The sequence below is a fragment of the Zootermopsis nevadensis genome, unplaced genomic scaffold (genome assembly GCF_977971745.1).
Source record: "Zootermopsis nevadensis isolate Lab colony 2312 unplaced genomic scaffold, Znev_1.0 Znev_ptg000007l, whole genome shotgun sequence".
Classification (NCBI taxonomy): domain Eukaryota; kingdom Metazoa; phylum Arthropoda; class Insecta; order Blattodea; family Termopsidae; genus Zootermopsis; species Zootermopsis nevadensis.
The window spans coordinates 10,445,823-10,463,092 of NW_028259139.1; the positions used below are offsets into that span (position 1 = coordinate 10,445,823).

Here is a 17,270-nt window from a genome sequence, read left to right on the forward strand (position 1 = left end):
CAAGAACAGCTCGTAAACCAGACGTTATTAACCTCTTTTATACTGTCACTATACATTTTACTTCGGATGACCAAAGATTCTCGTCTTTGACGAGATCTGTCTCAGGAATATCTCGGCAATTCGTTACGTTTCGTGCTACTTCCACATTAATTTCCGTCAATTAGTTAGACAAATTCTACACAACAGTATTACAAATTCGATTCAGATGCGGTCGTCTCTAGATCCGTGCAGTAATTTAAACAATTATCCTGGAAGAAATGAGGAAACTCTCAAAATAATCTTAGTCAAGACAGACTAGATTTGAAACCAGGATCTCGAGCGTAAATCAGGAGTAATAATCACTTAGTTGTTACGTTCGTTAAGGACTGGTGTTCGTGTAAAAGTTATTTGAAAAAGTTATAGGGTTTAAGTCTTGTTGACTGACACTGACGTATTTTTCAGTGTGCTCGATTCATCCCCGATCTACAGGTGTCGTTTCCAAGGCAACGCCAGGGTAGCAGAGCGATGAATTTTTAACCTCCCCCCCCCCCCCCCTCTCGATTCAGAATCGCCCACACAGCAGCTCGCGATACGAAAACAGAGAAGGGTCTAAGTCATGCAGTGATTGTCTGAGGCATTTCAAAGAATATAAACAACAAATTAATAATTTAATAACACCATAAATTTCGATAATTCGGTATAATAAAAACAAATGACTTAAAAAACAGCAAATTTCCAAAAAGTAGAATTTAAGATTCTCACGGCTGTGAATACGAAAATTGCTGTCTTCTGGGTTGCAGGGATGACTATGTTTAATTATCGCCCTGATGATGGAGGCAAAAAGTATCACTGAAACGTTGGTAAACCTATAAGACAGCTATCATTGCTGACATATTGTACTCACCCTGTTGAATCCCATACTGAGCAATGGGGCGACACTTGAATCTTCTTTCTCGGTGGTACTGCAAGAAAATTAACAAACAAATTAATATATTAATTACTTTATCATAAATAATTCTAAATATAAGTATTTCGGTTTTGTTTAAAAACATTAGTTACGAAGTTTCGTTTAAGAAAACTTAACATGATCTATGTTTTCAGCGTGCACGTATAAATCACAGGTAGAAAATACGTTTTTTGAGAAAACTATGAAACTATTCAAGAAATCCCCCAGATTTTTACAGAAATAAAAGGTTCATTGTCATGTACAAAAGTGCCAGAAAATTAATTAAACGCACAGCAGCTGTCATCGACACTTAATTAATTCGCTTGTTAATAATCGTGTTTTACGTATTTTAATATATCTACATAGTACATATGTCAGTGTGGCTAATCCGTAGAAATTTGATAATTATGTAAGCACACAATAATTGTATAGAATCGATCCCACGCCCAGTCACTTCAAAACAGCTTCAGCGTGCCAATAATTCCCCCGCTGAAATTGGCAATGATATTAGAGTGCGTTGTAATCAACGGCTAACGCAAGAGTCATTTGAAATTCACAGTAAGGATAACACAGTTGAGAAAAAAATAATTTCGAGGACTAATTGCTATTAATTGGATAAATCCACAACGCGTTATATTTGAACTTTGACGTCAGAAAGTGTTAACAACAAGCAAATTTAGAGGAAACTAAAAGAAGTTGAGAAGTGAAGAATTTCGTACAGTTCTGTTAATGAAACAAATCTCAGTCTAGACGCAACACTCTAAAGTAATTAATACAGCCGACTAATACAGGTAGTCCCTAAAAGACACGTGTGGCCGCTTCTCAACTGTGCCACGAAGCTAACGGTGGCCATTTTGAACACATACACTAGATTCGATAATTCACTAAGTGCAAATGCTGACGTACGTAATGGTTTAGTTTATTCAAATGTCTTTTACATTCATCGAATGTGTGTATTCATATTTTTGGGACACTCTGTACATACAGAAGATTATCATACCTTCTCCGTACAACTCCAACTATAACAGTGTACTGAGCTGTCTTCAGGGAACGTAGAGCCCTGAAAAAAGGAACAAAACAAACTGCAGTAAAGTCACTCATTCAAAATTAAACTTCTATACCTGAAACGCAGTTTATCATATGTCTCAAATATTAAATCTGCCCAACAAGCGAGATAAATTTACTCTCTCTGTGTCGGTTTTTGGTCTCCATCGGCCCTGAAGATGGAGGCAGTATGTTCCTGCAACACGTTCTACCTAAAAATCCACAACCCAGAAGACCAACATGGGCCTTTTCTCTATAATTTATAAATTATAAGGAAAAAACAGGAAGATATTTAAATTTTAAACTGTCACTTGCATAGAAATCTTCATATTGAGGTTGAGATTAGATTAACCGGCTCCCACACATAAGAACAGCATGCAAATATATCTAATAAAGAGTTATGGATAACCAACAAAGGGCGATCCTCTGTCATGAGAGATAATCGATATCAATATCCTTACCTGTAAAGTTACTAATATGTTGAAAATCGTTACAAAATACATTTGATTCGGTTCGATTCTTCGACACAAGCTAACAGACTATCTCACTAACTCCTTGGAACAGAATCCTTCTTAATATGCTAAAAGTGCGCTCATATAGTCAATAAATTCCTTGCATTTTTTGGTAACCGAAGGTTCAATAAAACACAACTAGTCCGATTTACGAATGGTCTCTTCCCTTTAGGCTTTCCAAACAAAATTTTGTTCGCACATTTCATGTCCCCCGTGGAGTAAATTTACAGTTATAATCACAAACATTGCAGAGTAAGAGGTATTTACGAATAGTTGTGGACCGAAAGCATTCTGTGTTGGGCGGGCACGGTAAACTGGCATTGAGAATCATATTAAACCAATAAATACACTAGAGACATCAATAATACAGAGTTACTGAATGTTAATATAACAGGTGAACGACCCTACATAGTACCACTAAGCTTTAGAGTAATAAAATATTTTAATAACGTCCAATGTCCGAATAGAAATCCTACCCAAAACTAATTAATTGCGTATCGAATTTCCTTCAAACCAATACGACTTCCAAACAGATACAATGGGAGTCTCATTTCACTTAGAGACACTTATCCTTCTTTTATCAGAAATCAATAAGGAAAAGAATGAAATAGCTGGCTTTACGAGTCAATAGATGATAAAAACATTGAAAATAAAGGCAGGTGGAAGGGGAGACTCAGTGAAAACAGAAGTCAAAAAGCTGGCGAACTTAGCGGTAAATGGGATCCAGCAATTTCGTTGACAGATTGTCGATAAAAATGTGTTACAAGACCAGAAATTTCACGGGCTTGAAATCTCGTTATTAACGGCATTAATCCGAGGGAATTGGTTTGTCACGTTATTATTTGACATTTTATTTAACAGTCGTCTACTTGCAAAAGCTTGTTTAACGCAAAGGGACGAATTTAAAACACAAATATGAACTCGGCTGAATTGGGCTGACAATTAAATTAAGGAATGTTTGCACCCAATAAAGAGCTTCACAATTTGGGTGCGAAATATGTACAAAGCTCTTATGGAAAACCTCAAATAAAGAGACATCTTGGAATATCTAGGCGGAGATAGGAAGATAACACAAAAGGTCTGTCTTAAATAAAAAAACGTGAGGTACGGACTGAATTAATTTAGCATAGTGATAGATCTGAATTCAGGCGGATCAGTCTCGGGTTACTTCAAGTGAGATTTGTAAAGCTAACACTTTACCACTTTAATATTATCCTTCCATCTATTAGTAATACCACGTTTTAAGAGTAATCTCTGTAGGATTAGTTTGAAGAACTGTTAAAATCGGTGATATTTTAAAATAAAAATTAGAGATAATAAGTCAATAGACGTACTTGCATATTGATTCGCCGTCAATAATCTTAGGATTCCTGGTATCTATGACAACAATTTCGTGATTCGTCGCCTGGAATGCTTCTAACACGGTCTCCCTAGTGCTTGCCAAACTGAATTCATATCCCAGCTCCTCACATGCCGAACAAATGGCATCGCCTTGTAAATCGTCACTTCCAAAGGCCAGTAGAACCTGAAACACAGTGAAAACATCTCGTCAGGTGAATACGTACTTTCACTATACAGAAAAGATGCTATTATTAATTTTGTTTCAATTCACATATTTATTACCAATCTATGTAACTATTTACATATTAATTCTCCCTATGCAGTCATTTATTCGTTCATATGTGATTCATTTCAGGACGCTGTCAGTAGCTTAGACCAAAGAGTAGAATAATAGGTTAGTTAGTGAATAATTAACTGGATATATGGAATAAAGCGGTTGTGGCCTGATTTAAGGCACTATTCCGATATATACTGAGGGAAAAAACGAACAACCTCTGTCAGAACTGGTCAAGATTTGAATCAACCACCCATGCAAGTTATCAGTCAACTATTACACTTTCAAACCCATCCCAATAAATTCTCGCTTACGCGGCATACATATTTAATTACATTTCTGTCTTAATAAAGTGTGCAGATATTTTATACACCCTGTATATTTCCCAATAACTGTAACATAACGGATCAGAATCCTAGTTGTTGTTCAAGTTATCTCACTGAACATCGTTCACGTTTAGCCACAAGCCTCTTATCTGATTGATGAAAATTAATTGGCACTCTTTGTAATAAGGCCACAGTTCCACATCTTCAGTTCTTAATTAAATTCCTCAATAACCTTCATTATATTAGCACGAAGTGGGTCACAGAACGTTCCTCCCATTCCAAAAACTCGCCTTCCGCTTAACAACGAAAGCAGTGTCGTTACCACTCTTCGTCGACTGGAATGTCCGCAGGGCGGCTCTTCAGACTAAAGCCTTCGTCCGTTATTTACAGGTCTCCAAAGTAAATTTTGAAATATTGTTTCAAAGTAGGCCACGATAGAGTTCTTCAAGATCTGGGATATCTCGTCCTGTAGTCTCGTAGAGTTTGACCAGTCCTGATGATGGAGGCAGTAAGCACTTTTGAAACGTGGCCAACATCTACAAGACTTACACGGCACAATATCCCATAAGGCAGACATCTTTATGATATCAGCCATGTTTGACCTGAAATCTCACATGGGCAATCCACCCTAGTACCATTCGGCGCTGCATAAACAATTTATGTTGATAAACGGCGTTAAACAAACCAAGGTTCAATTAACGACATCACATATGTTTAAGACTCATTTTTAAACTATCTTCGGCGGAAGGAGAGAGTTAATAGCGTCTCCACAAACACATTCTACTAACGGCAAATTTTATTGTAAAACCTTTAAAATCCACTCCTAAATATAAGTGCCACCAGCATGAGCAACCATTAACTAACATTTTGCCCTTATAGTGTATTTATATGATTCTCAAATAAACAGCGATAATTTCTTCAAACAGCATTTACCAACTGATACTTTTTAAGGGAGACGTGTTGAGTTTACTTTGAGGTACAGACTGAATCTTTAAACAGTGATTATCCAGATCAGATTCATGCTTAAAACATCGAAGGCCACGTTGAAGTAAGTGTAGATATTACACACATAGCATCTCAAAATAACACTAATTGAACAGCTTAGCGACTATTACTTTTTAAAGGACTCTGTTTCACGAAGTTAATAAGCTAAGACTAACAAATTCATAAACCAGATAAATAGCGGGTTTACCATGTCTTGAACAAAAGGTTGCTTTAGAACATACATAAATAGAGAAATCTGTCCGTTTTGCAATAAGTTTTCATTCAAATCAGTACAAGGTCCGAAACGTATCACATCCATCTTCAGGATAGATCCCGATTCACATTTTTACCGCCGTGAAAATCTCAGATCTTGGTGAGAGGAGTAGCGGTTTACTAAAATTCCTGCCTTATGTATCCTTACGCAAGAAGTCCTGCGTTTGTCTGATGGTACCTTGTCCTCTGCTTGGTCCAAGAGCAACACGTGTTACCTGTGCCCTATCCATCATCCAGGCAGTGACATCTCCCCGATAAAAAAATAATCCGATCCTAGACAACAAACAGTGAACTCAAGGTAACCCGCCAAACACTGTCTCTGTAGAAACGTCCATACGCTGAAGTTCCTACGGCAAAGTCCACTACAAATTATCAAAACTTCTTTAACCACTGTAACAAAGCACAAGTGGATCGGTTTGTTTGTCGATTCGCTTGTTTATCGCCCTTTGTATATTGCACATGTCGTACAAGAACAAACAAAAAAATGTAGCTGTATTTCCATTAAGAAATTTAATATTTAAATACATTCAAATCAACATTTTTAACATTCCTCCATATATTTTCTGTCACTTATCAATTAATATAAGGATTTTAATTCAAACAACAAATTAAAGTAGAAACACTCAGAAACGAAGTTACAGTCTTTAAATCAGCGCTTCCCAAACCTGGGTAAATTACCCAAAAATGGGTAAAAGTGGTTTTTCTTTGGGTAACGACACACCCATTTCTGTGTGACTTGACTGAAATCCCCGATGGTGTTAATGGTTTTGCAGAGCGAATGATGGAGCTTAGGTCATGCAGTCAGCGCAAAATGTTATTTGTAGAAAAAAAGACCATTTGGAGTCTTTCTGGTCAATAATTCACGATGAATATCCTGTGGTAGCTGGGGAGGCCGTGATGCAATTACTGCAGTTTCCGAGCACCTGCACGTGTGAAGTAGGATTTTCCACTCTCGCCTTCATAAAAACCACAAAACGAAACTGTCTGCTGAACCCCGAATACGATGTGAGGTGTGCTCTGTCTCCAATTGCCCCCAATTTTGCGGAACCAGTAAATAAGATGGAGCAGTGGCATTATATGCATTAGCTGGGACCTGGGTGATGAAATATTCATGGTGAATAATTACCAAAATTTTTGTGGCTGCTAAAATGTTTAGAGATGTTTAAAATAAAGACATTGCATCAAACTTATTTTGTGCTTCCTAATTTTTACCGATCTCTCTTGTCATATATATTCTCTGTGCGTTAGTGTTTTACCTACATTGGGTAAAAAGGACCTTCTGATAAGCGGTTTTGGGTAATGAAGGAAAAAGTTTGGGAAGCAGTGCTTTAAATCCTTTAAAGCAAAAGCTCGCCTATATAAGGTCAACTGGTTAACGCAGATCATTCGCTGTTTATTCTGAGAATCACACGAAACAATAATTAAAGGCAGAACCACGACGTTTTGTTAATTACGGATGACATTTCAGGTTCTCATGACAGCCAATATGAAGATGAAATTCTTCTCGGACGTTACGGTTTGTAGTCTGAAACGTCGGTGATATCTATAATTTAAATTAGTGGCTTTCTTGACTTTGTCCAACGTATTGTATTCTGCAAAGAATATAAAGGTTTGTAAATCGGATTCTTCCGCCCTCAGGAAAAAATGTGAGGAATAAACCTACTTAGCAAATTACTGACCTGTGTTTCTGTGTTCTTTAGTCTTGTTCTTGGTTTGATTAGTGAGTTAATTTTTATTCTATTTTTCTGTCTTAGCTTTCGATCTGTATTACCATTTCCACAATCTTTAATGTAAAATTGTCTTCTTTATCTACAGCTGACAAAATCTGGTGTTAGAAGATTATGTAGCTTTAGATCAGTGGGTAAGGATGTCCAGTGATTAAAATTACCTCGTTCTAGGAAACTCAAGAGTACGCCCTCCCGCCGTTCGTCTGAGAACAAAAAGATACGAGGTTCCGAAAAACATTCCTTCCAGAAAATCAGATTGATGGATAAAGTCCAGACACACAGTGACAATAACAATTAAATATCCATCGCGTTTTATCTATAAACATCAAAATGAACATGCTATTTATTCGAGAAGTATAAACATTATTACCTGTCTTCAGGTGTAAAATAGTAAGTGTTTTCTTAAATACAGCCCAAGTATTCGCAGAGAACAGAATGAAAATTAATATACTTGGTTAATTAAACTCCAAGATCCTCAGAATAAATGCTAAAAAGTTATAAACAAACGCCATATGGTATACAATGGTGGTTATATAGATACCAGAAATGGAGAGATAAAGCAAGCAGTTTACTTGTTTCTTAGTTATTCCCTTATCTACAGACTTCACTCGCATATTACAATACTAATTTCCATTACTACTGGTACGTGTGGTCCACAGCAGAGAACTGCTAACGTATTGACTTGATCAATTCTATGAAATCTGTTCCACTGAGCACTCCATACCCATTAAATTTAGCGACACACATTTCAATGCTTTAAAGTAGCCGTCATCATTGTCACCACTTTGCAATGGCGACAAATCATCTATCAAAGGTGATATTTTTTCGGTATCAAACTTCACGTTGTCTTTAACATCCTTTGTTTATTTAACAATTCTTTCAATAGCTTAAGACATAACACATCGTCGAATGTGAGAACGATAATGAATAACGAATTGGAAAGGATGTGGAAGTAAGTGGTCGTGGCCTAATTTAAAGTACTACCACGTCATCTGTCTGGAGTGATTGAGGTAAACCACAGAAAGGTGTCAGAAAAAATTGCACACATTCTTCATCGCCACGCGCGCTACATGCCCACCCCATCTAAACCTTCTTGATTTGGTAAACAGTACAAAGAAAGGAGCTCCTCATTACGCAGTCCTCTACAGACGTCTGTAATTTCATCCATCTCAGTTACAGACGTTCTACTAAGCACCCTGTTCTCAAACGCCTTTCAGCTGTCTTTCTCGCTTAAGCCCAGGGACCGGGTTTCACGCACATAAAAAACAACGGATGTAATTACAGTTTCAAATAACACAGTATTCATAAAAACACATTTTTAAATGATAGCTATACGATACTTCATTACAGAAGTGCCATCAATACCACACAATAAAATCTCGTCGTTTTTATTGAAATCCACGTGACACAGGAATCTTCATGTATCAGAGAATGTGACAGAGAGAATCGATATGATATTCATTATCTTATCAACATACTTGAAGATAAAGTATGTAGGTCTCACAATTAACCATTTAAAAACGATCGATTACTCGAACAATTAATCGCAAAGAAGAAACATTTTATTACGAACAGACAACAACACACAAATGTCAAAATAAGCCACCATATGCAAATACCAGTGGTTCATTTGACGATGCTTTCAGCAGCTCATAATATATAGAATCGATTGATCGAGTATTTAACAAAATATGAATCGGAAAGAATGTGGAAGGAAGCTGTCGTGGCCTAATTTAAGGTCTGTAAGTCATATAATACCCCGTCTCTGAGTCGAGATCTTAGGTTCCTTGTTACCACAACATCGCATGTCTCAGCGAATACTTCCAAATATGGACGGCAGCTGCGAATATACTGAACAATAAGTGGCGGACAGCCGACAGAGGGTGATCCTCAAACTTTGCGAATTAGCGGGGGCTGAAGAAACCTTCCTATAAAATGCTATTATGGTACTTAATGTCACACACGTTCTGTTCAAATACTTCAGACCAGCTGGGAGTCCATTACTTTCACAACATGGACTAGGCTCCATGCTGTTAGTCAGTTGCTTTTCTTGTTGGATGAACGAATAAAACAAACAAGAACCACATAAAATAAAGCCACAGAAACCCTGGACTGAGTTTCTAAATATAAAAGAATCTCCTGCCCTGAAAGCTGTGGGCAGTATATCTGATGTCAGCTTCCTAACGCAGGTCTACGCGTCTCTCCACATCCTCAGTTTCCTTAGAAAAAGATGCTCTCTCTGCCGTTGAGACATTTTGAAACGTAGAATCAAATGAAGTTACTGGGGTGACACATGAGGTCATGCTAGTTCCACGAACGTTTTCCTCACACGACAAAATCTGTTCAAGTATCATATAATGACACGTGTATATGAAGCATACATCGTTGTTTAGTGTTTGCTTCTTTGTTAGATGCGATTTATCGACAACGTAAGTAATACAGTACAACCCCTCTATAACGCGGTTCGCTATACTGCGGTTCCGGATATAACGCGGGTACCTCATGCCCCCCACAGTGCAGCAAAGAGAGAAAAGAAGAAAAAAGTGCATCAATTATCCTTCACGCAGAACTTAAGATTCATTTCTTAACATGTACCGTTACATTACCTACGAAGTAGCGATAATTTGTTAGCATACTGTACTTTTATTCAGAAGCCTTTATTTATATAATGTACGTTGTACTATGACTCAAAATCTAAAAATTCTAAACAGAAAGCGATATCAGACTATTTTAAGAAACAAAATGAGTAAGATTTGTTCAAAACGTTTTTAATATTTTCTTTTAGTGTTAGTGTATAATTTTAGTAGCGTAAGAAATATTCAAAGTGTGTAATTATCATACAAAATATGTATTATTGTACTGTATAAGAGCGCAGTGTAAAGCAAGTTACCTAAGAAAATTTTTTTTACGTAAGTACAATACAGTTTCTCATAATTATTTTTTTACGGACACTGATAAGAAAAATATTGCTAAATTTAAACCTAAATTTATATATATAAAGTATGTAATAGTGTATAAATAGTGTGTACGTAGTGTTTGTTTGCAAATAAAAAATACATTACAGTAATATATTATATTTTAGTACGGTATATTAAAATGCAAGCCAAATTAATTATTTATTACTTTTTCCGTAATCAATCGTAACGTATAGTCAAATAAGTATGTACACTCTTAAATGGCGATAGTCTATCAATACTGTACGTACCGTACTTGTACCGATTTTTCCGATGCACTCCCGTAATAACGCGGTTTCTCTATAACGCGGGTTTACCCCTGTCCCCCGCGACCCGCGTTATAGCGGGGTTATACTGTATATCGATTACGGTATTCTGGTTTGTAACGCGATTTAGTGTAATAAGTGGTATCAATATTACGAATATATCTTCAGTGTTGGAGATACAGATAATCCGGAAAGCTGCTAACCGCCTACAAGACTACATAAAATCCATGGAAGCGATCGTACAAATGTTTGAAGATGTGACGTCAGCGTTTTCGTGGAAGGGTTGAACAAAGATCCAATAAACCTTCCGGCCAGAAAATGAACCCTGGTAATATGGAAGGCCTACCAGTAACTACATAATTTTAAGACATGGTTGACATAACATCTCGAAAATTGACAATGAAAACATTTACTTTTAAGAGCAAACAATACTACATCATTTATTTGTAAATACGCACTTACCTTCGTAGCGTGGCGTTCATCTGTTAAGGTAAATCCGCCCTGAACGCCAGTTTCCTGAAAGAAGAAACATGCATGACAAAAAAAGACAGCTTCATTTATGAATTAAGTGTACAGATCTTGTGTGCCTTAAAAACTAATCGTGCGACACAGATTCCTTACTAAAAGTTCATTTTTACTGTGATGTCTATTAATTAAATACCTCAAAGTAACAGTGGGCTAACTCACGCTTCATTAAAACTGATTAAAACACAGATGAAGATAAAAAAAATGGCGTTCAACTTCATAACATCATTAAAGACGTGTATTTAAAAATAAAATACGAGAGCTGAGGTTCTTACAAATGTTAACTTGCAGATACCAACGTTTAAGGGAGCACGCTGCCTCCATCTTCAGGACCGAATTAGCTTATCCCACCTCTATAAAAAAAACTAAAGGCGATAGTGAGATTACATTTGTTTTTATTATTCCACAGTTTCCAAATTTGTGAGTCAGCCACTGTTACTAGTAGGACTTCAATTATACTACACACGTAGTTGTTTGTGTTAATGGATTCTGTTTAAAGCCATGGTCCTTGAAAATAACACATCAGTCCCTTGGGATATCAAAGGCGCAATTTCACAACCCGTCACTAGTAAGAAGACGATCGGGTAGGGGAGCCGTTACAAAGGACAACAACGTACGTGACAGACCTAGAGTGTACCCTGGTTTCTGAGATTATTTCTTGATAACTCCACAAACTATTTGTAAGTCGTGTAATACTATCACACTTCGTGCTGAATTATAGGTTCCAGAAGCAATAGGTAACATAAAACTCTTCAACCTGGAGTTCAAAACCTTCTGGAATAATCCACGGAAAGAAACAGAAGTTGAACAATAGTGACGTAAGTGAGAGGTCGTCACACACAGGCAACAAACGTGAGAATTCAAAAGCTTCAAACGATCAAAGAGAAGTTTAAAAGTATATGCTATATGATTTCCAACATAAAGAGTGATTAATATTTCCCTAAATAATAACAACCAAGTGATCTTTGAAATGGAAAGTGTTGTGTTTCATCTGAGGTAAGAATTTTAATTGTAAATAACATTTAGACGACGTCTGTCCATTTCGGAGTCTTGTTTCTTCTGTATTTTTTCTCAAGCCGACTGGTAGGTTTCGTTAAGGGATGTGTTAGGTTAGGTTGACAGATTTGGTAGTTTTCACTAAAAATCCGAACGGTAACTGTAAGTACCACCTGCTTTCAAAATCAGTAACATTTCATTTTATATTTCTCAGTTTCGTATGATTCTTAGAATAAAGAGCGATTATTTCCTTAAACAGCGTTAACCAGTTGATGCTTGTAATGGTGAAGTGTTGTGTTTTCATTGCGGTACGGACTGAATTCTTTAATATTATTTATACCAGATTCTATAATATTTCAAAGAGTTAAGGTAAGTGTGAGGAATCATATCTTATTTGATTTGGTTCTTTCAAGTGAGGACGCGTGGCTGTCAATGCAGTGTGATCACGGTTACAACAGGACAGGAGACATCTCTTGGATTTATTGCTGATTTTTAAGTCTGTAGTGTGATGGCTTCTCTACTGTATTTTGAAACAAATGAAATGGCCTCTCGTTCTAATTAACACCATTAGAGGGAAATGAATGGCCGTACACATACACTTTGGGATGGTTTACCTCCGGTCAAGAGCCCTTTGTACCAACTGCACAAGACACTGGGTGGTCCGCTTAGCCGGTCTGCACGCTGTCACGAACATAAAAGTCCCATTGCCTGATCGGCTGTCGTTACTAACAAATTATATAATTCAGTTGTGAATTACAATTTATCAAAGTCACTCAGCAAGTCTAAGAATTCCACGACGTTTGTGGGAACCGAAGGTACATAATGTCTTCACAAAAGCTCGCCACCGGTTCCTACCCTGAGACAGATCAATCCAACCAAAACCCTCCATACATATTTCCTTAGGATCAATTTTAATACATCCCATATCTAGGTTTAGGACTTCGGAATGATATTCTTCCCCTTAGGATTCCAACCAAAATTTTGTACGCGTTTCTCATAGCCCAATGCGCGCTACATGCCCCGCCCATCTCATCCTCCTTGATATAATTATTGCTACATTATTTGCATAGAGCAAAGAATGAAACTTCCCATTATGCAATTTCGTTCAGCATTCATCCATTTTAAGTGCACATGCTGTCCTAAGAGGTCACGGAACACAGTCTAAAAAACTAAATTCTAAACTGGACATAGTGATATTAATTCGAAATGTCAAGTGAACTGATATCTTTATCTACGGACAGAATGATACCAAAGATAAAAGTGTAGAACACTGAGTGTCCGATACGTTCACCAAACATCAGAAGTATTAAAAGATTTCAGTTCAACTCGATAAATCATAGTCACCTTTGCAAATGACACACAAGCGGCAAACAGAGTTTCTGAAGCATATATGTAAATAACAATTACTTATGTCACCAGATAAATAGAATTTATCTTCCATTTTACACGATCCGCTTACAGACAAGTGCATAAAGTCAAAAAATTAAAGAGTTAAAATCCCGGCGATACCTTTCTAGACTTCGACATTGGTCTTCCCCAGGAGAACATTTATATTTCCAAAATAATTCTGTATTACTGTAGGTCTCGTATTTTTGTGTCATTTACCACTGCGCATTTATGCGCACTAGCAGGTAGTGACTTCATGATAGGTCCTAGGATTCACCAGTACTTCCTGTGTTCTCAGCCGCTTACTACAGTAACATATTCAGCCAAAATACACTTCCTAATTTTGTATTTAGTGAGAAGTTAGCTTAAGATATGACTCATAATCATTGGTTTACTCACAACATTAAAAATGTATAAACTATTCTGCTACCTCGAAACACTGCTTATTACAGTTAGGCCTCTGACATCCCTTATTTACTAATTTACAGGGCTTCATAATGTTAAAACACCTATCTGTTCTTTCAATCATAAATCTCAGAGATATTCAACCAACAAAATGTCGCACGTCCAAAAAAAATTCTCCCGTAACGTTATTGATCAAAAATTAACATCCCGTACATGATAGTTTAAAATATGAGCGAGAAACCTAAGAACCCGAATAAACATAAATTGAATATTATCTCTAAAAACTGTAATCGGCTGATAAGATAAGTGACGTCCACATCATGTCTTTATCTGAAAATACTGTGCTTTGAACCCCATCTCGATTATTTTATGATGCTGCATTCACTACTGAGGTTAAGTAGTACAAAATAAGATACAGTAAGATAATTGAGTCTCTGGCCTCGATTTAATATCAGTCAAAACTGTTACCATGGTTACAAGACACTCATTGCCTTTGTCGGTCGTTCAGGTAGCAACACTGTAAACTTGTAGGCAGATACACTTCAGCCCTGAATATGGAGGCAGTATGTCCTCTGAGACGTTGGTACGTGTCCACATGAAGTCACGACCCAGAATAACTACGCCGACAAAATAAGTTGTCCGACTACACGCCATGTAAGCGCTTGAGGGAAGAGGAGAATAGCTCCTATTCATTCTTAACCTCGGCACTAGATGGGGGTGAGTGGTCAGCATCACGCCCCGGCCGCGCTTTACCCCCGGGAAACGACCCCGGTACCCACTGGATAGGAGGCTGGGTGGGCCCCCAGAACCGACACCAACGTAGAAGACCACAAATTTCGCGAGACATTAGTTCCTTGTCATTTAAGATTTCAACAAACAGAACATAAGAATAATTTATTTTCCAACTTTCAGCTCACACTGGACTCCTTAAACGTTTACCTGTAACATGCTTTGTTATTCAAAAATTATTTTCTGTGACACAACGTTAACTAAATCTTCAAATCTCAATGTCATGTGTATGAACTTCCTCGCTTGATATTTACGAACACGTTTCAAAACTGAATCAGTGGTCGGAAAGATGAGACACGCAGATATTTCATTTTTTGAGAAAGAATAAAAACTAATCCACAAATCCTATTCCCCATTCAATTTGACGACTCCAAAGTCTGTCCCTAACAGACATCACATCCACGTCATGCGTTCATTTTATGCGTTTTGGACAAATAACAGTGCAAATACAAATTCATAACGTAAGAAAACTAAATTATAACAAGCATTAGGCTACATTTTAATCATAATTAATGGTACAGAATTACCTTCTAAGATTCTTTGAGATTCGTTACTTGAAAGTTGGTAAAATGAGCACTTCTATATATGGATATTAAAAAACATACGTAAATATAAATTACACGGTGAAAATGTTTTGCTTGTATTGTGCAAGCACACAAAGCATATGTCCGTGTTTCGACATATAAATATTATTTTTTATTCCTGACATCCAAGACCATGTCTACATTAAGTCTTGAAAGCGAGAGACAAGTTTATCATCGCTGTAAAATAATTTTAAAAAGACACTCAATTGTTATGCAACAATTTGGGAAAAATTGTTGAGGTATACGAACCGTTTGTTCATCACTGTGCGACGAATTTTCATTCGTGAGATCCAAAATTCCTCTACGACCGGGTCGAAAACAAATTCCTAGGATGTCACAGAAGAAATTCCAATTCCACATCACATCACGACTCACCAGACTCTTTATAAGACCTGCGCGCCATACACATAAGCGTCCATTATGTGTATAGCATCAAAATGTTGTATTTCTTCGCCTTATCTCAAAGATAAATTGGTCTTTTATAACATCTTTCACAAAGACTGAAAGATTAAGTTATTTTCTACATTCATGATTAAATATCCACTGCCTTCTCTATGAACCCATCAATAATCGTTGAGGTTAAGACGTGTGATAAAACCTTCTGCTTCTATTACAGACCAAGCTCGACTAATCCTGCCTTACACATTTCTCAATATAGTGCATTCTCATACTTTTAATATCACCCAAAAGACAAATTTTATCACTGGAATATCAGTGATAAGAGACAGTCTATATAAATTAGGAGCTATATAACTTCAATAATTGATTATAAAGCGCGCCCAGACTTTTAAAACATAAATTGAAGCATGATTCTAACTGTGGTAGCAAGAACATTAATAAAAATTAAAGAAAAAGTTATTTGAATATTATCACATATATGTTATTTATTGTTGCTGAAATATAAAATACATGGAGGTAGCAGGGATGGTTTAAATGCATTAACACAGTATTACGCTATATACATCTGCAACTTTCGTATTGTTGGAGGTTACAAAAGTTTCGGAGGAATATATCACCACCATCTTCAGGGTTTCATGTTTTTGGTGTCGGCAGATACATTCTAGAACAATTCTTCATCTTTTATCAAATATATTGATAGTCTTTGTACAGAATGTTGTATATTTTATTAAAAAATATTACACCGCTTTGTGATACGTCCTCGGGGCACGGATGGCTTCTGACAGGCCTACGGATAAGGAGGGTAGCTGAAAATATATTTAATTATTAGTTTTGGGCATCCAGAAAGGAGGATGTCCTTCAATTTGGGGTCTGGGCAGACGTTCACAAGTCTTTCGCTCAAAAATCTGCATGTAACAAAATTTTACAAAGGGGTACAGGATTTAGCTGTGGACAGACATCAAAGGCAAGATTTTGTGCACACGGTAATGAGCTTTGAGTTTCTATAAAATACTGACAACCTATTGATTAATTCAATGACAATCAGCTTCTCGATGATTTTGTTCCACGGAGTTAGTTTTAAAAGTTACAAAATTGTACGAAGGACATTAAAGAATGGGAATATTTTCGTTGTACAATTGGCAACATTGTTGGGACCTGTAGTGCAGGAAGCATTATGCCACACTCAGTATAAATAAACTACAACTAAACTACACTCGCAGCATGTCAGTGTCCGACCTTGAGCTACAGTAAGACGATGTCTCAGCAGTGTTGCCAATCACAACAAAAACATTCCAAAACTCTCATTACTTTTAATTTTGTCTCAAACATAACCTGTAGAGTGAGTTCCACCTTTCTGCTTGCCTTCATTCAGAATATACGTTCAACTACTTCAGAGCTCCATCTTTAAATCTGCAAAACTGGGAAGCTTAAATCGATATTTATAAAGGCCTAATTACGTCACGCCATAATACCACTGCTCACGGTATGGTACCTCCACACACAAAGCTTTAAACTGCTTTTATTCCTTTAAAGCCCGCTGCTTCAACAGTCATAAACTCT

At 36.9% G+C, this 17,270-nt stretch overlaps 1 protein-coding gene across 7 annotated transcripts in view; it reads right to left on the bottom strand.

Moving 5' to 3' along the window:
* Pde8 (phosphodiesterase 8) overlaps window positions 1-17,270 on the bottom strand; it is a 94,054-nt gene that overhangs the window by 17,620 nt on the left and 59,164 nt on the right. For 5 of the 7 annotated variants that reach the window (XR_015533929.1, XM_087344228.1, XM_087344227.1 and 2 more), the window contains 4 exons: window positions 11,089-11,142; window positions 3,816-4,006; window positions 1,926-1,985; window positions 884-941 (listed from right to left, as the gene is read on the bottom strand). Coding sequence is in view for 6 of the 7 variants with exons in the window: in XM_087344228.1 (XP_087200354.1) it covers window positions 884-941; window positions 1,926-1,985; window positions 3,816-4,006; window positions 11,089-11,142 (363 nt within the window). In the remaining variant the exon portion in view is untranslated. Of the gene's footprint in view, window positions 1-883; window positions 942-1,925; window positions 1,986-3,815; window positions 4,007-11,088; window positions 11,143-15,560; window positions 15,907-17,270 lie in introns of those variants that run through there. The other 2 variants (XM_087344230.1, XM_022057789.2) reach the window with 2 other exon arrangements.